This window comes from Hevea brasiliensis, chromosome 16 (genome assembly GCF_030052815.1).
Source record: "Hevea brasiliensis isolate MT/VB/25A 57/8 chromosome 16, ASM3005281v1, whole genome shotgun sequence".
In the NCBI taxonomy this organism is placed as follows: domain Eukaryota; kingdom Viridiplantae; phylum Streptophyta; class Magnoliopsida; order Malpighiales; family Euphorbiaceae; genus Hevea; species Hevea brasiliensis.
This window is the reverse complement of record NC_079508.1, coordinates 70,123,805-70,148,343: the sequence shown is the minus strand read 5'-3', so window position 1 is coordinate 70,148,343 and position 24,539 is coordinate 70,123,805. Positions and strand designations below refer to the sequence as shown.

General features: G+C 38.2%; 2 protein-coding genes, 1 long non-coding RNA gene and 1 other non-coding gene across 6 annotated transcripts; 3 read left to right on the top strand and 1 right to left on the bottom strand.

Annotated features, from left to right (window-relative positions):
• Positions 1–606: 606 nt before the first annotated feature.
• On the bottom strand, positions 607–9,484 carry LOC131174497 (uncharacterized). Its single transcript, XR_009144815.1, has 3 exons — positions 9,236–9,484; positions 8,976–9,133; positions 607–941 (listed from the first exon to the last, which is right to left on the bottom strand). It is a non-coding gene; the product is annotated as an uncharacterized LOC131174497 (long non-coding RNA).
• A 1,911-nt stretch (positions 9,485–11,395) lies between these two features.
• On the top strand, positions 11,396–11,502 carry LOC131175038 (small nucleolar RNA R71). Its single transcript, XR_009145197.1, has one exon. It is a non-coding gene; the product is annotated as a small nucleolar RNA R71 (small nucleolar RNA).
• A 4,327-nt stretch (positions 11,503–15,829) lies between these two features.
• LOC110656200 (dirigent protein-like) lies at positions 15,830–16,628 on the top strand. Its single transcript, XM_021812815.2, has one exon. It carries the CDS (start codon positions 15,914–15,916, stop codon positions 16,478–16,480), a length of 567 nt encoding a protein of 188 aa, XP_021668507.1. The 5' UTR covers positions 15,830–15,913; the 3' UTR covers positions 16,481–16,628.
• A 936-nt stretch (positions 16,629–17,564) lies between these two features.
• Positions 17,565–24,111, top strand: LOC110656274 (GDT1-like protein 1, chloroplastic). Of its 3 annotated transcripts, none has more exons than XM_021812939.2 (12): positions 17,565–17,844; positions 18,158–18,242; positions 18,695–18,985; positions 19,436–19,489; positions 19,695–19,756; positions 20,196–20,264; positions 20,537–20,588; positions 20,693–20,767; positions 20,993–21,122; positions 22,254–22,324; positions 22,698–22,745; positions 23,812–24,111. In XM_021812939.2, exons 1-12 carry the CDS (start codon positions 17,678–17,680, stop codon positions 23,881–23,883), a joined length of 1,176 nt encoding a protein of 391 aa, XP_021668631.2. In that variant the 5' UTR covers positions 17,565–17,677; the 3' UTR covers positions 23,884–24,111. The 3 variants fall into 3 exon arrangements, with proteins under 3 accessions (XP_021668631.2, XP_021668632.2, XP_021668630.2); XM_021812940.2 differs by having other exon boundaries at positions 23,717–24,111; XM_021812938.2 differs by having other exon boundaries at positions 22,698–24,111.
• The last annotated feature ends 428 nt before the right edge of the window (positions 24,112–24,539 follow it).

The following is a 24,539-nucleotide window of genomic DNA, read 5'->3' as shown; positions in this document are numbered from 1 at the left end:
GACTTTCCAACGGGGAGTTTTCGACTCACCCGACCTGTAAACACAATAAACAATCCATTGGGGAGCTCAGCTCACCCTCCACATACTCATCAACATAATAATAAATGGGAGCTCAGCTCCCTCATCCAATCCATCAAAACAGACTTAAAATATTAAGTTTACAGGTCCAACATGATAATAATATTACAGACCAAATTCAAATAATTACTGCTAACACATGCGGAAATTCTAGGAGTAATTAAAATTACACAATATTGATAAACAACCTGCGAGGTAGAAAAGCAGGTTAACCCAGAACAAAATATCCTCCGTGGCTGTAAAATTTTTGAACAGAGTGAGCGTCGACTCAGAGAGTAAAATATCAATTTTAACCATAATCTCTATAACTATCTAAATCTAATGCACCCTGTAGAGTGAAATGCAACATCCACATCATTTTCACATCATAACATCAAAAAGGTAATTTGGAGCACTCACGCACCCTGTAACATCAATCATAATATATGGGAGCTGATCCCCTATACAGCTCTCTTAAATCCAACCTAGTGCCGTGAAGAACTCACTTCGGACTTCCACTTAAATACCAAATGGGTCCCAAATGAAGAACTCAAGCCGTGTCTACCCCGAAGGACCGGGTCCCAGCGAAGAACTCAAGCCGTGTCTACCCGTCCTATCCATAGTCCACACCACATCACACGCACGCCAACGCACGCACACTGCTCCAAATTACCACAACAACATACATGGCACTTTAACATTTATCAATGCATCATAAATCGTGCCTAGAGTTTAACTACATAAATATATGCATATAAGTGATGCATGGGCATGCTAAACATATAATAATATCGAAATTACAATTAAAATTAATATTTTACTCACAAACTTGACGACAAATTACTGTGGCGGCTGGGCGGAGGAAGAAGGCTGTCCCGGCTCACCTGACAATTACATTACATCTATTTAATAAATTTGACTCAATACAAACAAAGAAAAATATCAAGTACGTCCTAAGTCGCGTTTAAAATCCGCAGAGTCTCCCCTATACCTAGGACTTACCCAAACTTCAAAATGTCTAAAAACGCACTTCTATATTCACAATCCATATATCAACAGTTCAATCATATCACACAGCCCCTCCTGGGCCCATCAAATCAATCATCCATCACAATACGCAAAATTTCAATTTAGTCCTTATTATTGATCATTTTTGCAAAAATTGCCCAAACAAGCTCTAAAAATTATAAAACTTTTCCCCGCGGTCCTTAGCAATATTACTAAGCTATTGCAAAAAGAATCGTAATTTTCTAAGCTACCACGAATATTTTATGGATTTTTAATCCTATTTAAGCACTAGAAAATTACGTAAAAACTAGGTTCGGGTTTACCTTTGCCGATTCCGACTTCGGGGACGCGTTCGGGACGTTTGACAATGGGGGGCTAGCCAAAACCTCGGCCCAATTCGGAGACTTTTCCAGAACGTCCGTTCGCCGAATTTTGCGCACCGATCAATCGCCGAATTTCCGCGAATCGAGGATACCTACACGAAGCCCATAACACGGGGGTTAGTACATAAATTTTTCAGAATTTTCTAAGCTCATTTAATGCTCGAAAATACACTGCGAAGTTTCGTGGGACCCACCGAAAAACGGTGTCGAAAAAATTCGAAATTTATGTCGTTGCGAAGCTCTCGACGAATGGAGCGTGCTGGTGGGCTCGCTTCCTCGTGATTCACGGCCGAGAAATCTAGCCCAAAAGTCGAAATGGGCTAAAATCTTCCCGAGCAAAAATCGGACAATCCGCTCGATGGATTTCTGCGTTCTTGGTGTCTATGGAAAGCTCTCACGAGTAGATGATTTTGGACACAAGACCGGTCCAAGTGGTGGCCGGATAGGCCGGATTTGGCCGAGGAAGTCAAGAGGAGGCGGCGCGCAGGGACGCCGCGCGCATTTTCCGACCGCTTAGCGCGCCGCCTACTGGCCGGCTGGGCGCGACGCTCATGGCCGGGCTGGTCAATGGGTCAAGGCGGCTAGGGGCGGAGAGGAGAGAGAAACGAGAGAGAAGAGAGGAGAGGGCGTCGCGCGCGGGAGGAAGAAAAAGAGAAGAGACCGGTCCGATTCGACCGGTCCGATCCGGTCCGGTTCGATTCGGCCGGTTCGATTCGAAATATAAAATTTTGAATTTTTACTCTGCCTCGGGACCGAAAACGAGGTCCAAAAATTCTCACAAAAAATCAGAAACTCAGAAAAATACGTAGACTCCAAATATATTTTTAGTTTTGCCACGTGGTCTTTAAATTAATTTTTAAAAATCATCAAAGTTTATATTTTCGGAAAATCGAACCCGATTTTTAAAATCCGAAAAATCTCAAAAAAATTCCTAAAATTCAAATAAAATTAAAATACCAAAAATACTCATAAATAATAAAATTTTGGGGTGTTACATTCTTCCCCCCTTACAGAAAATTCGTCCTCGAATTTTTACACAAGGCAGAATAAAGTACATGATTATACATTGAACAAGTAAGGGTACTTGCTACGCATGTCCCGCTTCGACTCCAGTGCACTCTTCCACCGATCGACTCCTCCACAAAACCTTAACCATAGGGATCTGCTTTGGATCTTAGCTGCCTTACTTGGTAGCCCACTATGGCTACAAAGTTGCTCCTCAAATGTCAAATTCTCCTTTAGCTCTATCACATCCTATCAGATACATGAGAAGGATCGGGAATGTATTTCTGAGCATGGAGATGTGAAACACGGATGAACGTGAGAAAGGTTGGGTGGTAGCTCCAACCGTAGGCAATCGCTCCAACTCTATCCGTAACCTCAAAAGGTCCAATATACCGAGGTGCCAACTTGCCCTTCTTTCCGAATCTCATGACTCCTTCATTGGAGATACCTTCAGAATACATAGTCGCCATCGCAAACTCCACATCCCTCCGTCTGGGTCCGTGCATAACTCTTCTGCTTCATCAAAGCCGCCTCGCTGCTCCTCGATTAAAGGAACTACCTCAAGTGTACCGCACTAGGTCTACATCATGCACCCTTGCTTCCCCATTTCTGCCCAAATACAGAGGAGACCTACACTTTCTTCCATATAATGCCTCATAGGGTGCCATCCCTATGCCGGAGTGATAATCGTTGTTATAGGCAAACTCCACCAAAGCTAGCCGCTCATCCCATTGACCTCCAAAATCCAAGACACTCATGCAAGCATGTCTTCCAGTTGTTTGGATTGTCCTTTCGACTTTGTCCGTCATCGAGGGTGGAAAGTCAGCATCGAAGTTCAATTGTGTGCCAAGTGCCTCCTGCAACTTTCTCCAAAACCGAGAAGTGAACGGGGCCCTCTGTCGATATTATGGAAGTTTAACTCCATGCAATCGACTATTTCTCGAATGTAGAGCCGGCATACCGTGCCACGTAGTATGTAGTCTTTACTGTAAGAAGTGAGCTGATTTGGTCAAGCGGTCTACAATTACCCATATCGAATCATATCCTCGCGTGGTACGAGGCAACCCAGTCACAAAATCCATAGTGATCATTTCCCACTTCCATTCTGGGATAGGGAGCTCTTGCAGCTTCCCTGACGGTCTCTGGTGTTCAAACTTCACCTTCTGACAAGTCAAGCACTTGGACACAAAGTCTGCGATGTCCCTCTTCATGCCATTCCACCAATAGCTATCTTTCACATCATGGTACATCTTGGTGGAACCTGGATGGACACTGTACAGTGTGTAGTGTGCCTCTCGCATGATTTCATTCCTGAGGTTGTCCACATCGGGCACACATATCCTAGAACCTTGCACTAGGGCACCATCATTGGCAAATCCAAACTCACCACCTTCACCTTGCTGTACTCTTTCTATAATCTTCATCAGTTGTTGGTCTCGTGGCCGGGAAACTCTAACTCTGTCTCTCAAGTCCGCCTCACCGAAAAGTGAGCCAACAATACCCCTCATCTGAAAGATCTAGGATTAAACCTTGATCCATCACTCATGTACCTCTGAATCAATGGTCTCTTCCTCATCAAACGTGCGCCAAACCGCGTAAGATTTTATGCTCAAGGCATCCGCCACAACATTGGCCTTCCTGTGGTGGTACTGGATGGTGCAATCATAGTCTTTCAGAAGCTCCATCCACCTCCTCTGTCTCAAGTTCAAGTCCCTCTGTTGGAAGATGTACTTTAAACTCTTGTGGTCGGTGTATATCTCGCACACTTCACCATACAGGTAGTGTCTCCAGATTTTTAGTGCAAAGACTACAGCCGCCATTTCCAAATCATGGGTGGGGTAGTTCTGCTCATGCCTCTTCAGCTCCTTTGAAGCATAAGCCACTACCTTTCCATTCTGCATCAAAACACACCCTATGCCAACTCGAGGCGTCACAATACACGTGTATCCTTCACCACTCACGGTAGTGTCAACACAGGGCGTGGTTAGACACTCCTTAAGCTTCGAAACTCACCTCACGGTATCCATGTCCAAATGAATGGAACATTCTTCCCGGTCAACTTAGTTAGGGAGCCGCTATCCCGGAGAAATCTTGTACAAAACGCCTATAGTAGCTACTAAACCCGTAAAACTTCGCACCTCGATCGTTGTAGGCCTAAGCCAATCGCCATGACTTTAATTTTCTTGGGATCCACTTGAATGCCGTCACTAGAAACCACGTGTCCCAAGAATGAGATGCTTTCTAGCCAAAATTCACATTTTGAAAATTTGGCATATAGCTGGTGCTCCTTCAACGTCTGCAACACCATCCTCAAGTGCCACACGTGTTCTTCCTCGGTCCGAGAATATACCAAAATGTCATCTATGAATACGATGACAAAACGGTCCAAAAATGGCTTGAACACCATGTTCATCAAGTCCATAAAGGCTGCTGGTGCATTAGTGAGTCCAAAAGACATCACCAAGAACTCATAATGACCATACCTTGTCCTGAATGCCGTGTTGACACGTCCTCACTCCTGATTCTCAACTGATGGTAGCCTGATCGCAGGTCTATCTTGGAAAAGAATCTAGCTCCTTGGAGCTGATCAAACAGATCATCGATCCGAGGAAGTGGATACTTGTTCTTCACTGTCACCTTGTTCAGCTGTCTGTAGTCGATACACAATCTCAATGACCCATCCTTCTTTCTCATAAATAAAACAGGAGCGCCCCAAGGTGAAGTGCTCGGACGTATAAAACCCTTGTCCAAAAGCTCCTGTAGTTGTTCCTTCAGCTCTTTCAATTCTGCTGGTGCCATCCTGTAAGGTGGCATCGATATGGGGTTTGTACCCGGCACAACATCAATGCAAAACTCTATTTCCCTTCCTGGTGGCAACCCTGGAAGCTCCTCTGGGAAGACATCCATAAATTCTCTGACAACAGGAACATTTTCCATGCTGACACCTTCTACAGATGTATCTCTCACCAATGCCAAATACCCTTGGCATCCACGCCTCAACATTTTTCTGGCACTAATTGCTAACACCAAATTATATGGAGCCACGCTCCTGTCACCATCAAAGCTAAACTCTTCCACACCAGATATGTGGAAGTATACCTTTTTGTTCCTGCAGTCTAAGGTGGCATAATGAGTTGCCAACCAGTCCATCCCCAGGATTACAACGAAATCCATTACTGGTAGAGGAATCAAGTCTGCTGGGAGGATCTTTCCATCCACTACCACTGGGCTACCCGGAAATACTATGTCTACATCTATGTTATCACTAAGTGGGGTAGCTACTGACAAAGGGCACTCTAAAGTTGTAGGGTTTCTACCCAATCTCATGGCAAACACAGGGGAGACAAATGAGTGCGTAGCACCCAGATCTATCAAAACACGAGCCTCATAAGAACAGACCAGAAGAATACCTGCCACAACTGCATTTGAAGCTTGAGCATCCTGGTGGGTCAGGGTGAAAACCCGAGCTTGACCCCTACCCTGAGTGGCGTAACTCGACATCGCTTCTACCTCCTGATCTGCCTCCAAATCCACGCCCCCCTTGTCCTCGGCCCTGTTGGCCACTGAACTGACTGCCTGCCATGTTGGAAGTACCCGGATACAACTGGCGAGGAATATTAGCAACAAAACCCTGTGACCCCATCTGTGGCTCGCTGAACACGGGGCAATCCCTAGCAAAGTGACCTGGTTGGCCACACCTGAAGCATACTCCTGACCCCATCAAACAAGGTCCTGAATGTCCTCTTCCACACTGTGCACACGGTGCCAAAGAGGATCCTGAACCAGAGCCAGAACTGCCTCGAATCGTTACCACCGCTGGATCTGCACTCGGTGCGAACCCTCGGATTTGTGTCTAAAACCACTCCTCTTATTTCTCGCTTCTTCCTCTGTAAGTAGTTTGGCCACCACTATCCGTAGTACCCATGTGGGGAACACCAAGAACCCTCGCTCTGCTTTTCTTTGCTCTTCCATTGTCATCTACAAAGATAATCGATCTCAATCTGTCTAGCTCGATCAACCACCACATCAAAAGATGATCGGACATCATGGCGGGTTTGCATATCTCTGCCAAGCCCCTTTAGGAACCTCTTCACCTTCATAGTATCAGTAGCTACAGCAGAAGGGGCATACCTGCTCAATTCGTAAAGTGCAGAGCATATTCATCTACAGACCTGCCATTCTGTCTTAGGGCCTCAAAGGCCCACTGTTTCTGATCTCTGAAGCTTTCTGGCACAAACCGATTGATGAACAGTTCCACAAACTGAGCCCATGTCAAACCCTCCATCCGGGGTAACACGTAGTCATTCATCCATTGTCTAGGCATGGGCGGGATGACGTGCTGAATACACTATATCTATCTTCTATCACCAATCGTAATTGCTCTCGCTGTCTACAAGAATCCAAAACCGATATGCATCGTCGACACATCATAGGTACCGTGCACCAACTTCTTGAAATTTATGATCTGCTTTGTAAGATTCCTCTCTTGGTGCGGTGAGCCGCTTTGTGGAGGATGGACCATATACTGAGCCATCATGTCGATGGTTCTCTGTAGACCAGCTAGAGTAGCTGCCATGGGGTCCATGGGACCCTGTGCCATAAAGGACTGTTCCTGTACTGGGGTTGGCTGCTCCTCTACTTGAGCAGCTCTAGGCCTCCTACCCCGCCTCCTCGGGGCAGGCGCCTCATCCTGTGCCGACACCTCGTCAGGCACATCTGCTCAGTGCAATGGCGGCTCTCCCGCTTCTACGCATTTTCACGAAATTCAGCAAAGATTAGCCCACAAAATTCAAAACTGCACATTACACAGCTCTATAGACTCATATTTATACATAACATATGGAGCATAAACTAGAAGCAAAGATGACAATGCAAGACGAATGTGGACCCTATATTTCCGCATGTGACTCCTAGTAGACTCTTCCCAACACTTTAGACAACATTCCCTAAGAATCTGGAGCCTAAGCTCTGATACCACATTTGTCACGACCCAACCTATGGGCCTGACAAGACTAGGACACAGGCCAGCCTAAAGCCCCCGAGGCTCGTAGTAAGCCTTAACTATTCATTTACCCAACTCTAAGGCCCATTTGGGCCCAATTTCAAGAAAACAAACGGACAGAGTCCGGCCATAAAATGGACTTTCCAACGGTGAGTTTTCGACTCACCAGAACTGTAAACACAATAAACAATCCCTTGGGAGCTCGGCTCACCCTCCACATACTCATCAACATAATAATAAATGGGAGCTCAGCTGCCTCATCCAATCCATCAAAACAGACTTAAAATATTAAGTTTACAGGTCCAACATGATAATAATATTACAGACAAAATTAAAAAAATTACTGCTAACACATGCGGAAATTATAGGAGTAATTAAAATTACACAATATAGATAAACAACTCATGAGGTAGAAAAGTAGGTTAACCTAACAAAATATCCTCCCGTGGCTCTGTAAAATTTTTGAACAGAGTGAGCGATCGACTCAGAGAGTAAAATATCAATTTTAACCATAATCTCTATAACTATCTAAATCTAATGCACCCTGTAGAGTGAAATGCAACATCCACATCATTTTCACATCATAACATCAAAAAGGTAATTTGGAGCACTCACGCACCCTGTAACATCAATCATAATATATGGGAGCTGATCCCCTATACAGCTCTCTTAAATCCAACCTAGTGCCAGCGAAGAACTCAGCTCGGACTTCCACTTAAATACCAAATCGGGGTCCCAAATGAAGAACTCAAGCCGTGTCTACCCCAAGGACCGGTCCCATGAAGAACTCAAGCCGTGTCTACCTGTCCTATCCATAGTCCACACCACATCACACGCACGCCAACGCACGCACACTGCTCCAAATTACCACAACAACATACATGGCACTTTAACATTTATCAATGCATCATAAACCGTGCCTAGAGTTTAACTACATAAATATATGCATATAAGTGATGCATGGGCATGCTAAACATATAATAATATCGAAATTACAATTAAAATTAATATTTTACTCACAAACTTGACGACAAATTACTGTGGGCGGCCGGGCGAGGAAGAAGGTCATCGGCTCACTGACAATTACATTACATCTATTTAATAAATTTGACTCAATACAAACAAAGAACATGATCAAGTACGTCCTCAGTCGAGCCGAAAATCCGGCAGAGTCTCCCCTATACCAAGGACCTACCCACCCTGCAAAAGGGCTAATAACGCACTGCTATATTCACAATCCATATATCAGCTTCAATCATATCACACATTCTCCCGGGCCCATCAAATCAATCACCCATCACAATACGCAAAATTTCAATTTAGTCCTTATTATTGATCATTTTTGCAAAAACTGCCCAAACAAGCTCTAAAAATTATAAAACTTTGCCCCGCAGTCCTTAGCAATATTACTAAGCTATTGCAAAAAGAATCGTAATTTTCTAAGCTACCACGAATATTTTATGGATTTTTAATCCTATTTAAGCACTAGAAAATTACGTAAAAACTAGGTTCGGGTTTACCTTTGCCGATTCCGACTTCGGGGACGCGCTCGGGACGTCTGACAATGGGGGGCTAGCCAAAACCTCGGCCCAATTCGGAGACTTTTCCGGTAACGGGTCTGTCTGGCCGGAATTTTGCAGACCCGATCAACTGTCGAATTTCCGCGAATCGAGGATACCTACACGAAGCCCATAACACGGGGGTTAGTACATAAATTTTTCAGAATTTTCTAAGCTCATTTAATGCTCGAAAATACACTGCGAAGTTCCGTGGGACCCACCGAAAAACGGTGTCGGAAAAATTCGAAATTTATGTCGTTGCGAAGCTCTCGACGAATGGAGCGTGCTGGTGGCCTCGGTTTCCTCGTGGGATTCACGGTTTTCGAGAAATCTAGCCCAAAAGTCGAAATGGGCTAAAATCTTCCCGAGCAAAAATCGGACAATCCGCTCGATGGATTTCGGCGTTCTTGGTGTCTATGGAAAGCTCTCGCCGAGTAGATGATTTTGGACACAAGACCCGGTCCAATTGGTGGCCGGATAGGCCGAATTTGGCCGAGGAAGTCGGGCGCGCCGCGCAGGGACGTTCGCGGCGTTTCCATTGCTTAGCGCGCCGCCCGACCGGCCGGTCGGCTGGCGCCGCTGGCCGGGTCCGGGTCGCTGGCGGCTAGGGGCGAAGAGGAGAGAGAAACGAGAGAGAAGAGAGGAGAGGGCGTTGCGCGCGGGAGGAAGAAAAAGAGAAGAGACCGGTCCGATTCGATCGGTCCGATCCGGTCCGGTTCGATTCGGCCGGTTCGATTCGAAATACAAAATTTTGAATTTTTACTCTGCCTCGGGACCGAAAACGAGGTCCAAAAATTCCGAAAAAAATTCCGTAAAACTCAGAAAAATACGTAGACTCCAAATATATTTTTAGTTTTGCCACGTGGTCTTTAAATTAATTTTTAAAAAATCATCAAAGTTTATATTTTCGGAAAATCGAACCAGATTTTTAAAATCCGAAAAATCTCAAAAAAATTCCTAAAATTCAAATAAAATTAAAATACCAAAAATACTCATAAATAATAAAATTTTGGGGTGTTACAACATAAAGCCTTATCTATACTGATATCCCCAATGTGACATGGTATGGAAAAACTACTAGGATCTTTCAGTTTGGGTGAAAGTTTATTTTGCAAAATAGCACTGTTTTCTTCTGTGAGAGCTACGGTCTCAAATTCCTCCAACTTCTTCTAGTTAGGCAAAATCTCCTTTAAAAATTTAGCATATGAAGGCATTTGTGCTAAGGCATCAGTGAAAGGAATAGTCACATGCAAAGACTTCAATACCTCCAAAAACTTTCCAAATTGTTTATCCAACTTCACTTTCTGAAATCTTTGTGGGAATGGTAAAGGTGGCGTGTAGGCTTTAAGTGCTACATATTTAGGTTCTTTCTCTTTACTCTCTCTCTCTTTACTTCCTTTTTCTTCCACTGAACTCTCTTTCTCAGCTTCAATTCTAGCTTCAATTCTAACTTCTTCTCCTTCTCTGTTTTTCTCTTCTTCAATTTTCTCTTCAATTTTTTTATCTCCACTCTCTAATATTTTTCCACTTCTCAATGTAATAGCCTTGCAATGCTCCCTTGAATTTTCTGGTTGGCTAGGGAGCTTCCCAAATTCTTTATTGTTTGAAAAGTTAGCTTGTTGAGCTATTTGATTCTCTAACATCTTGTTGTGTGTTGCCATTTAATCTACTTTAGATGCTAATTGAGAAATCATATCTTGTTGACTTTGATGGCTCACAAGTAGAGTCTTAGTCATAGCTTCTAATCTAGCTGTCTTGTCTGGTTGTGCTTGTTGTGGTAGAGGTGGAGCAGGTGCATTTTGAGGTTTAGGAATTCCAGGAGGAGGACCTTTATTCTGTTGAAAATTCAGATGTTGTTGATACCCAGAAGGTTGCTGAAAATTTTGGTATTGTCCTTGTCTACCTCCCCAAGAGAAATTGGGGTGGTTTCTCCATGCTGGATCATAAGTTGCAGAAAATGGGTTACCACCTGGTCTTTGATTATAGTTCCCCACATAATCCACTTGCTCACTTGAAAATCTTGACTAAGTGCAGAAGAATCAACTACACAATTGACATTTGCAGCTCTAACTTCTACTAAATTACTAGAACCTCTAGCTAAAGAATCTACTTTCATGCTTAGCTTGTTCATTTTTCTTGTCAAAGCATCAAACTTAGCATTAATCATATTCATGGCATCAAGCTCAAACATACCAGCTGGTTTCTTGATCTCATTCCTCTCACAACTCCATTGGTAGTTGTTATAAGCAATTTTATCTAGAGCAGAAAAAGCTTCATCTTCAGATTTCTCCATAAGATCACCTCCAGAAGATGCATTAATTGTACTTCTAATAGCTGGTGAAACTCCATTGTAAAAGTGTTGAACAAGCATCCACTTAGGAATCCCATGATGTGGACATCTTCTTTGCAAATCCTTGTACCTCTCCCATGCTTCATACAAGCTCTCATCATCTCTAGGTTTGAAAGAAGTTAGCTCATTTCTTAGCTTAGCTGTCTTGCTTGGTGGAAAATATTAAGCTAAAAATACTTGAGAAAGTTCATCCCATGTTGTGATAGAACCCAGTGGCAAAGAATGTAACCACTCTCTAGCTCGGTCCTTCAAAGAAAAAGGAAATAATCTGAGTTGAATTGCATCATCAGAAACTCCATTTATCTTCAACATATCACTGATCTCAAGAAAGTGTGCTAGTTGCACATGTGGACTTTCACTTGGACTTCCCCCAAATTGTGATTGTTGTACCATCTGACACAGTGTAGGTTTCAATTCAAAATTATTAGCTTCTACTCTTGGTCTTGTGATACTTGGCATGAAATCCCCAATGTTAGGATAGGCAGGATCCTTCACAGAATGGTTGTTATTGTTGTTGGCCATTTTTTCTTGTAATTGCTCTTGCTCTTGTGCTCTTTCTTGTTGTTGTTGAGCTTTAAATTCAGCTTTTCTCCTCTTAGATTCTGCTCTTAAAGCTCTTGCTATCTTTTCTATTTTTGGATTAAAGAATAAATTGATTTCTTCACTTTTTGTCCTTCTCATAAAATAAAGTACCTGAAAAACAAAATAAACAAATTCTCAAAGCAAAATGCTAAAAGAAAATAAAATAAAATGCCCAAATTAACCAAACAAACAATCGTTCAATATCAAACAAAAATCAAATCCCCGGCAACGGCGCCAAAAACTTGGTGGGCGAATCCACAAGTATACGGGTAGTCTCAAGTAATAGAGTGATGAATTAAGTATCGTTCCCACGAGGATTTGCCATTTGAGTACCAAACTATGAATGAAGTGATTATTTGGGCTAATGATTGATGAATAAATGGTAAATGTAAATGAGCAAAGTAAATTGATTAATCTACTTGGAATGGATAAAGAGCAAACAAATAAATTCTAAATCTAGTTTGCAATTAAACTAAATTAATAATGGGTAATTTAAATCAAAGTCTAATTATGTTAAAAGTGATTCCAGAGTTGGGGGTTTATGCATAAATTAATTGGGATTTGTCTTGGGTATTTCAATTTTAAGGGAAAATAGAGTTTGAAGGTGATTGATTCTAAATTCCTTTGATATCTTTTTCAAACAAACCAAAGTGTATTCTAAAATAACCAAACCTACTTTCATACGACATTTGATAAATTTAAAACCCATTAAGTTTTGTAATCAATCATTAATTCCTCTTAAAACCCTAGTTTATTTCTAAATATAAGTAATTTTAAGTTCCAATCCTTGATTATCTATCAATGACTTTCACTTTTCAGTCTTTCAATCAAAGATTAACACAATACCCAATGGGTACCAACATTAGGCAAGTAAAACAAGCACACAAGGAAGGAATCAAAACTCATATTTATATAAAATATGGAAATATCCAGCCTAAATCCACAAATTAATCTAAAACATATTTTCCCAACTCTGAAATCCAAAGAGTTTACTCATTCATGTTGGTATTTACAAGGAAGATTGATGGAAAAGTAAAGGAAAACATGATAAGAGGAGTAAAATAGAAAAACCCAGGTAGAAGAACCCAAAACTCTGGTTTCTGGAGCTCCAAAAGATGGTTGCAGCAGCTCCTCCTCAGAAAAATGGCGTCCTCCCCCTCTCTCTATTTATATTTCTTTCCTTTTTGTTTCTTCCCCCGTTTCCTCTTATGGCAAAAACTAGGAAATGATGAATTTATATGGTCCCAAAAAGTTGCCCTAAAAGTGAATAGGATCCAAGGAGTGGATAGAAAATGAGGTGTAAAATTATCCAAGTCAGCAGCATTATTCACGTTCTGGCAGTCTACTTAGGGTACTGCTTAACCCTAAGCAGCTTCTTAGCAAATTTCAGCCTCTGGTTACACTGTCTACTTATGGTTAAGTAGACCCTCAGGAAATCTAGGCAGACTTGGAGTAAAATGGACTTTTCTGCTCATGCTTGACTTCCAGCTTGACTTGTGCTGCACCTTAAGCATTGCCGCTTTACCCTAAGCAGGATCTTAAGCAATTCTCGGCAGGTTGTGGAGTAAAAACTTGAATATGTAGGATTTAAGTTGTGTTTAACTTTCAGCTTGAACAGGCTTAAGGTTAAGCTTATATGATATGCCCCAAGCAACATCATAAGCAAAGTCTCAAGCAAATTTCGGTTAACTTGCTCTTTCAATATTTGATTTCTTCAACTTTTCTCCATGCTTAAAGAATTCTAAATTTCTTCAAATTTCTTCAAATCACTTCCTAATGCACTCATTGATCTTCGATTTGCCACAAAATCCTATCAAAAACAATAAAATTATAAAAATCAAATGTAAAGTATCTAAAGTTAACAAATAAGTTAAAATAAAGCTAAAAACATAAAATATACTAAAATATAAAGGCAAAATGGATGTAAAACTACCCTAAAATGCCTATATGAAATGAGTGCAACAATAATCCTTAAAATTTATATTTAAAAGTTTTATAAAAATTATAAATTAGTTAGATGATATTAAAATAATATCAAAATACTATATATATAAAATATGAAAGTTATATTTTTAAAACATTTGGGTTATTACAATCTTCCCCCTAAAAAAAAATTCGTCTCCGAATTTTTGAACAAACAATAGGGGATAAAGAAAAAGGGCTATTGGGATAGGCGCGAGTATTTACTCCTCTAGCTAAGCAAAGATGGTTAAAACACTTTGTTTTTCAAACTCTTCGCATACTATAGATCACATTCTACTGCTCTCTGATTCTACTATAGCATCCTAACTGTCATCATTTCTTTCTAGAGGGGCTCTTACTTCTTAGCTATTCATTGATATTTTTTTTGACCTCTTAAGTACTCACTATACCTCCACTGCGCTTGACCAGATATTTCATAACTTCAATCAAGCTTGAGATTTACCTCTCTTTCATTGCACCCTAACGTGTCTCTTAATGACTTTAGTCTCCATTTTTTTGTTTCAATAATCTCTGCTTCCCAAAGATATGACTTATGTTCCTTATCCTATAGTATCCTATGGGATGCTTTCCTGTAACAACTATTATGGCATCTTATTCAAAATTTTTACTTGTCCTTTGACCTCAACGGTTAGTATCTGTACATCTTTTCACTTTCATAATACTTCAAATTTTCAATCTATTTGTGTCATGACTAAGGTACTTAGACCAACTTCTGTCCATCTTATGTAACAAGTCAGGTAGAGTTCCATCCAAGTGTCAAGCATACCCTACACCATCTATCAATATTGGAGAGTAAACTGGGTCTCTTCTCTTATAAGACAAATGTATTTGTATTCCCTGACAACCTAGTTAATGCGATTTTATCGTTTCCCATTCCTTCTCTGGAATGAAAATATCTTGACTTCTTCCTAAAGCTTCTTATTATGTGGCCTATTTTTGACACATTGGCATTTAATATTTATAATGTACTCTTACTCAATAAATTATAATAATGAAGAAAATAAAATAAATAATATTGATAATAATGATACTAATGATAATAATCAAATTTCTAACTATTTCATCAAGTCTTTAAACTAAGATTAAGAGTAATACAACAATAATATATTTTGTCAATTGATATAATATTAATACTTAATAATAATCATTTAAATGAAATTGGATTATTAAATAATTTATAAAATGTGTTTAGAAATAATCCTTAAAATATATATTTGAAAGTTTTATAAAAATTATAAATTAGTTAGATGATATTAAAATAATATCAAAATATTATATATATAAAATATGAAAATTATATTTTAAAAAAATTCAAGTTATTACAAAAGGATCCTATTAAAATTGTTATGATTTTAACAAACATTTATTTTTGCCACTAAACAGTATATGCTTATCCCTAAAAAAAAAAAAAAAAAAAAAAAGCTTATGTTTTTTTTCAGCCACACACATAGAGAAAGAGGGAGGGTGGCATTTGCCATTTGGTAACCACATTCTCTAGTGCGTGATATCATCTTCTAAATCGTAGACATGAAGTTAGCCGAGAGAAGTCGGCTAAAAAGAAAGAGGTCCATTCATGACTCACCAATCAAAATCCACCGACAATACCTCTAAAGTCAAACTTACTACAGTGTTTTTTTTTATAATTCAATTGTTTGATAAATTATTGAATTTCGCATATATATATATATATATAATTCATTTTTTAAAATTTATAATTCAACTGTATTCATATAAATATTTGATTTATTTAATGTATTTATAATTTACCTATTTATTTTAATTAAAATTTAAATTTAAGAGCTTGTGACTTAGAATCACTCTAATATTATTAAATTAAAACTTATTCAAACTTAATGGATTATGTGTACAGGGAAAGACTCACCTATATAAAGCATAGCCGGATAGGCATTTTGCCTGCATCCCAATTCCTCTAAATTTTTTTGCATTTTGTCCTGTGAAGCCATTGATTAATTAATCTAGCAAAATGGTGGCTAAGAGGTTCTTTTTAGCTCTTTTCTTTGTCTTGTTATTACTCTCAAAATCCTATGCTTTATCCTATCGAAAAAATAGAGCTCGAAAACCATGCAAAAGATTGATCTTTTATTTCCATGACATTATTTACAATGGCAAGAACACCAAAAATGCAACTTCTGCTATTGTAGGTGCACCAGCTTGGGCTAACAAGACCATCTTGGCTGGGCAGAGCCATTTTGGTGATTTGGTTGTGTTTGATGACCCCATTACTCTAGACAACAATCTGCACTCAACGCCAGTAGGCCGTGCACAAGGGATCTATGTATATGACAAAAAAGAAATTTTCACTGCTTGGCTAGGTTTCTCCTTTGTTTTCAACTCCACTGAGCATAAGGGAAGCATTAACTTTGCTGGGGCTGATCCACTGATGAACAAGACTAGAGATATTTCAGTAATTGGTGGTACAGGAGATTTCTTTATGGCTAGAGGAGTAGCCACATTGATGACTGATGCATTTGAGGGTGAAGTTTATTTCAGGCTTCGTGTTGATGTTAACTTGTATGAGTGTTGGGTGTAAAAGGATTGATCTGTTGGCCTGCTATTAGATAGTGGTGCCTAAGCTAAATTTTTCCTAAATTTCTTAGTAAAATAAATTTTCTCTGCCTATGTGAAAAAGAACTTGCACGAGGGTTGGTAACAAGAATACGTGCGTGTCTTCTTTCTCTCTTCTCCTTCCCTCTTCCCTCTTCTGCTCTTTTCTCTCGCTTTTTTTTTTCTTTTTCAGATTTCTGTTTTTGGGCAGCCACGGGTGAGTCTTTTACCCGTGGCTACCCCTAGATCGATTTCTTTTTTTTTTATTATTTTTTTGTTAATTTTTTCTAATAATTTCTCAAATTTATATCCGTTTAGAATAAATATAAAATCCTCTCTTTAGATTTGTGTCTTTTAAGAACAGAGGTTTTATCCCTAATATTAAGGTCTTATTTCTTCTCATTATTGGGGTTTTATTTTTTCTTCCCTTAGTGAGATTTTATTTTTATCCTTTAATGGGATTTTTTATTTTATTTTTTTCAATATTTGAATAAGTTATTGTAATTCGAAATATAACATGGGTCATTGATTTCTTTTGATTAGAGACTCGTATATGAGTAATGCTCTTTTATCAATGAACCCTTGTAGTACAGCTTGTTCCTTTATTGACGATTGGTAGTTTTATATCTTCTGGAGGCCATAGATCTAACAAATTCTCGAAAGGACAGTATTGCATAAGTTTTCTTTAGTCATCCAAAATAAAAAAGGATCAGTTACTAACCGGAAGGTTATTCTACTCTATCAAGATCATCTCTGAATAGAATATTTCAATTATCTATATTTGTATATTTTTTCTCTTACGAGAACATTATATTATATTTATCTTATAATTCTTATTAATGAAATGTAAAATTTTCTCTTTAAAAAAAACAAAAACAAGAATGCGTACATAGTTGCTTCAATTATTATAGATCATTATCCATAAATGTTAAAGCCCGATTAAGCCCAACCCAATTTCAAAATTTGAGCCCAAAAGAAGAAAGGCAGTGCAATTGAGGGGTAAAATGTAAACAAATTTCAAACAAAGCAGCAATAGGTAATTTTCCTGGAGCTGATAAATACTGCAAAATCGTATTGGCGCCACACGCAGATAGCTTATCCTGATTTCTGTCGCTCAAAGACACAGAACCACAGGTCCAGAGGGGAGCATTTTCACAGGAAGATTGAGACTTGAGAGTGAGAAATGCGAAGCGTAACTCTCTCACACATAGCTTGGAAGCCACACTCACTGCCTCCATGGCCTAAACCTCTTAAGCCTCACGCCACCTTTAGCTTATTTCCTTTGAATTCTCTTTCCAAAAAGCTTAGCTCCAATCTGTTCTTTCGCAACCCATGTCTTATTTTCTCGAGGTATCTTTTTTTTTTTTTAACTTCTAATTTCTTTCTGCTTTTTTGAGCTTCAAGTTCCTTCAAGAAATAGTAATTCTTTTCTGTTTCCTTTATGCTTTGGATGGATGGTTTCTGTTTGGCTTTTGCATTTAATTCTGAACTAATATGTTATCAACTATGAACTAATGTGGTTAATGCAGTTTTGGAGTGGAACTAATGGGATAATAGGTGTGGTAATTTTTATTAGATGTTCATAGTAGAATATGAAATGCTGACTATAATTGAATTCGCATTTATCCATTTGAGTTTGTTATGACCAAATTTTCATGTGCAGGTATCCAAAACAATGGTGTGAGAACCCAATAGAAGAGGCATTTAGACATGTTCTGCAAACAATTTCAAAGAATTTGGATGGCCTTGTAATATTTCCTTGCACCCTTTTTCCTCTTTGCTTATTTTGTACTGTGCTTTTTGGAGAAAGTGGAATTTTTAGTTTCTGATAGTCTTCATCGTGTAATATAAATTAGGGGCAAGTAGGTGCACTGGATCTTCTGGTGAAAAAGTTGCCACATTTTTTTTTGTCAAGAGTGGCTAATTGATGCTTTCAGTTAAAGGTTCAATTTCATGCCTATACCACCTAGTTAGTTTCTTCTAAACCTAGATAAAAGCTATGTTAATAATTTTCAGATCTTTTTATCAGTTAAAAACTTAAAATCAAGATGTCTCAATTTCAGATGTTAATGTTGGAGGCGGTCCAAGTATATCTATCAAATATTTACCAAACCACTGCCTTGTTTTCTTGTCATACATGGCTTTAATTATTTTTTTCAGTGTTTTTCATTTTCTTTTGGGATGCTACATTTTGACACAGGAGGTTACGGGCCTTGATTGCCAGAACTTCCAAGCAATGACAGAATCAATGCTGGTTCTAGATGATTTTTATGTCTCAAAAAAATCAACCTCAAAGCATAACTCAACAAGGGAATATCAAATGAAGGCTTCCACTAAATCATATGTTGGTTTGCTGAAGTTTGTGCTTCTGTTTGGGTACTTAACACTTCAAGGCTCTCATCAGGCATTTGCAGGAACAGATTTTGCCACTGGATTGCAGTCACTTCCTTATTTAGGGGACCTTGGTGATATTACCACAGGTTTTGCTTCAGTTAGGAGAATCTCCCTGTACCTTTTGTAACTGACATTTTATTATGGAACTAAAACAAAAATCGTAGCTGCTTCTAAGATAATATACTGATTTTCATTAATTTTTAATATGTTCCATAATGTTTAAATATGGTAATTTTAAATTTATCACAAAACCATTTGAGGCAAAGATTTGACCCATGTCCTGCCTTCAATATTTGTAAGCAATCCTTTTTTATGCAAAACTTAATTTTTTCATAACAAAACTGAGTCCAATGTATGCATCATAAATAAAAGATATCAGTCTAATCTATTTATTATATTCCTGTGGAAAGAATATTGAAAGAAACACACTGTTCATTTTTCCTTTTATCACAGAAACTTCTTCATGCAGAAATATCCACCTATGGCAACTAAAGTCTTCAATTCTCCTTTTTTGTTTTTTTTGGTGCGTTGTGTGTGTGCATTACAGGCATTCCTGCTGATATTTTTCTCAGAACTGGGAGACAAGACCTTTTTCATAGCGGTAAGAATGAACTAAGTGGAATTCTGTTGTGAAACACAATCATTGAGCCTTTCCAAATACAACTTTTTTGTTTTATACTAGATCTGCTGTAGAAATTTTTAAGTTGCAATCTCATTTCATATGGGAGCTCATTTAGTGCCTTACTAAGATTAGATTTTTGGAACATACAGCTAAAGGTTATGTGGATGTTTTATGCCTTGTTCAGGCACTTTTAGCAGCTAGGAATTCTGCTGCAATTGTTTTCACTGGGACCTTTGGTGCACTTGCGTACGTTTTCTGCTCAAGAATGGTGATTTTAGATGTCCTTTGAATTTTTAACTTTATCATAATAAAACTCTGTATAGGTCCATAGAACAAATGATTTAGTATTGTGCCATGATAATTGGATTGCTTCAGGAAGTGAATCTTGGAAGGAAGCCTCCTCTACATTAAAAGTTAGTAATTTAACATCAATAGACTAGCAATCTTAGCCAAAGTAGGGCTTCCCAACTGACCCTGTGGGGTATTTTCATATAAAATATTTATATGTTGCAGTGCTTTTTCCTCTTATCTTCTTATAGTTGAACCTAATATGAAATCAAAGACCACAGAAAGCTGATCTACAATTCATGTACATGCCATTATCCATTTCTAAAAACACTTTTCTTATTTTACTGCTATAAAATAAAGATGTTGATTATAACAGAAGTTCCATATGGCATTGCAGGGCAATGACTATCATATCCGTTGTTCTTGGACGAAGTTTTCATTACATTGATGAAATTCTTCCATTCAAGTAATTTCCTTGAGACATATTTATCTTAGAAACTCTTGAACTTCTTGTGAATATTCCACGCATGACTTGCTATTGGATGCTAGAAATGTTGAGATAGAGTAGAGGCATTATTCAATTGATTTTGCCTGGTAGTTTTGCCTTCAACATCGAACAACTGGAAATATTTTTATTCAGCCATCCTACTTAACTTACTATTCCATTTAATCTGTAATTGGAACTGTTTCTATCAATCTGTGAATTATTTCTCTAATATAGTCCACTCATACATGCAGATTTGGTGAGAATGATCTGCCTGTTGATGATATTGCTGCAGTTTGCCTTCTAGTAAATTTTCTTGTGCCCTGATTTTTTTTGTTTTAAAGAAACATATGATTCCTAGTTAACTCTTAAATATAAGCAGCATAATGAGCTAATGTGAGTGAATTCAGGTATATTTTGGGGTTTCAACACTGATTGATGCTAACTCAAGTGATGGTCTAAAAGCAGACGATGAAAAAAAGGAGGTGAAATTTCAAGTTCACTAAATAATCTGTTCAGAGTTAACCTCATCAATGACAAATCCCCCTTGGCAATATTGAAAGGACAGGAAAAGGGTTGACCTTGCCATGGATATTCAGTCATTGAACTTTGGCCTTTTTTATCTTTTCCCAAATGCATTACAGTCTTCCAGTTAATATTTCGTGGTCAGAGTTAATTTGATCAGATGTTTTGTTTATGCTATGAGCTAGGCAGAGCTAGCAGTTTCAGAATTCTCAGGAAATGGCGCTGGCATTTTAGCAGCTGCTAACACCATTTTCAGTACTTTCCTCTTGGTTTTTGTTGCTGAATGGGGTGACAAATCATTTTTCTCCACGATAGGTGAGTCAAAAGGCTGAAAATTTTTAGTTATTAGATTATATGCTAGAGTTTCTTAAAAATAATTTCTTCTTTGACTTAATTCTAACTTTTGATTACATATCGAACAATGGATATTATTTTAACCCCAACGGGGTTCACAAGATTTTTTTCCTGCATAGCAATAATGAACATGATATTGTCCAAGTGGATGCACCATTTTCATGCACATTTGAGCATGAGTAATACTAACTTGATTTCTTTAATTGCACTTGAAGATGAAAAGGGAAAATATTAGATAGGTTATTTGTGTATGAGTAATACCCAAAGAAAATGGCAAAAGGAAGGAATGGGGCAATTGTATACTTGTGGCAGGTGACATTCTAAGGGCTAATATGATGATTATCTTGTAGTATGGAAATATGCTGAATAGCATGAATGATATTTGAGAAGCCTTGAAAGGGAAAATAGCAAGGAATCATAGGGAATGAGATACTTCTTGAGAAATGTGGATGCGTATGAAATAACTTTTAGAGAGAGAAAGCAAATTCTATGAATGATTATATGACACTAAAGAATGACTGTTGATATCATGCTGCTTGGCATGATTGTAGGTAAAGGAATGTAAAGGGCCATGTGTACTGGAGAACATATGGAATGCACACCCAAATCCACAGGAAAGGTTAAACAGGCCCTACTCCGCTTGGTGAATCCCACTTTAAGCCTACCAAACAAAATCTCCTAAATTTATACCAGTATTCAAGGATTAGTTTACAAACTTTGCCACCAAATCATAACATCCTTGTTCCCGTTCATGATATATATATATATATGTGTGTGTGTGTGTGTGTGTGTGTGTGTGTAGAAAAGGATACTGATTTGTCATACTCATAATATTCTTTTGATGTGCAATAGGCAATATTGATGTTCATTAAAAGCTGGTCATATTTTTAATGTAGATTAAATGGTAAAATAGCTTTAATAATAGAGCTTGCTTGCATGGTACTTCTGTACATTAAAGAAACAAGATAGAATCCTGTAGGCAACTAGGCATCCAACAGTTACAACATATGGCAATTGTCTGATCCCCTTATCCCCATGCAAGCCTGCCTCTTATATCCTTTTCGCTAACAGAGTTTCCCCCTTCATATGCAGCCCTTGCAGCAGCATCTTCGCCTATCGGTGTCATTGGTGGAGCCCTGGCTGGCCATGGTGTTGCAACTTTGGTAACTTTTTACTTGAAAATTGATGTAACCCTAGCTCTGCCTGCACCAGAAGTAGGCTGTCACATAAGCATAAATTGCACATTTGTTGTAAAATAAATAGCCGCTCTGCTTTGCAAAATGTTCTTTGAAGAATTTACTATTGCAACAAGTTGAATGTGCAAATTTTATAGTTTCAGTTTGTGGATAATAATAATAATTGAAGTAAACGTATTATTGATAGATTTACCCTATCTCTTTCTGTTCCCTTTTCTTACAAGAAAGATGGATAATTAAAGTTTTTTCTCCTCACTGCAAATTCAGCCAATTTTTTCCCTTTTCTTCTTTTCACATGTAAATTGATTGGCCATGCTGATTTGCAATTTTATTTGTACAGATTGCTGTTTTGGGAGGTTCTTTGCTTGGGACATTCTTGTCAGAAAAGGTAGATATAAAAACTTTCAACACTATCTACAGTCAAAACACATTGCATTGTCTTGTCTCCCTCTCTCTACTGCTCATTTAGGATTATCATATGGTGCTATAAATTCCAGCTCTAATTGACCTTACTTTTGTTTCTCAAAATATTTTGTAAATCATCTAGGCATAAATCAGAAGTTGAAACTTTATTAGCTACAAATTTATTCCAGGAGTTGTCATAATAAATCTCTATCCAAACTAATTGGTGACATCAGCATCTCAACCTTCTGCCATAAATCCTGTTCAACTATAAGCCTCCAACTAAACTCAACAAAGCTTTAATCCAAACTAGTTGGGGTCAACAAAATGGATCATTTTCTTCAATTCGACTCGGTTTATGGCAGCATCTTCAAGAAGATTTAGAGCTACTAAACCCTTATTCACTCCATTTTACATAACAATTTGTTCTTCAGGTTCTAGAAACACATAGCAGCCCACTATCATAGTACAGAATTATTTCATTAGAATATTAGATTTTTGATTTCTATGTGGTGTAATGAAAGTTGTAATGGAACTAGTTACCACTACATTGAATTTAGCCATTAGGCTTCATTTCTATTTTGGTATAAATTGTCTGGTCCAAAGTCTAAAAGCGGCAACATCATGTTATTTGTACCTTGTAAAGGTTCCATTGTTGGACCAATGTGATCAGGCAACCACATAAATTTTATCCCTTGGGACTTCACCAGAAGGAATATCTAAGCTAGTGGGCTGCATGCCTTTGTAGGACATCTTCATACCTTGAAATGAATTTCCACACAATCATGCATGAATTCTATTTCTTTTAAAATAAAAAATTTTTTAAGTTAAAAAGAATTGAATCCTTTCATTCCAAACATGAGAATTAGCAGCAAGAAAAAAAAATCAATTGAATTGAATTCTTGCAAAATTCTATATTCCAAACAAGGGGAATAAGTGAAGCATAATGTAATGCAGCCAAGGAATTCAAGAAACATAGCATAGCATATCATAAAGAAATTTCTCATGTACATTGTAAGCATTAAGGAAGCTAAACTCAATTTCTTGGGCAGACCACTGCGTACATTGGAGGCATTCTTTTTCTTGTCTTTGCTGCTGTAACATTGATTGAGATAGTGAGTTAAAAGGTTAGAAAAATATGCAGATTTTTCTACTAGATCAGAAATTCAAATTCATATTATGTTTCTATGATCTCTGTAGGATGACCTTTGCTTCCATTGCTAAGAATTTTTTGATATTGTTCATCTGTGGTTCAACTATGTGTAAATACTCTATTGAGATGTACTTTATCTTGACAGAAGTTGAGTCCAAAATCTTGAAATGAAACAAGAGTGGATGGTTGTACATGCTTAGATTTTCTTGTTGCTTGATATAAGCATAGAAATTGGCTCCCTTTGAAATTCTATTTCTTAATTCTTTTTATGATGTGGGGCAAGAATTAGTACAAATTCAAGGGTGGAGAAAAAGAGGTAGCAAATTTTGGCAGGGGTGGCAAAGCCATACCCATCCATGAAAACTTTTTAAGAGAATCAAATCAAAGAGTCTAAGACTAAAAAGATGACACAGACCCCACTTGGGCCTCTCCCCAACTTTTCTCCATTTTCCCACTTTTGCTTAGCGCATTTGCTTATCTGTCCAATACTCCAATGTTTCTCCACTTTCTTTCTTCAATGGCTACAACTTCACTTGACTCTATGTAAAAATCTAGGTATTTTCTTTATACCCTCTATAATTTTTTTTTAAGAACAATCTCCATAGTATATATATATATATATATATA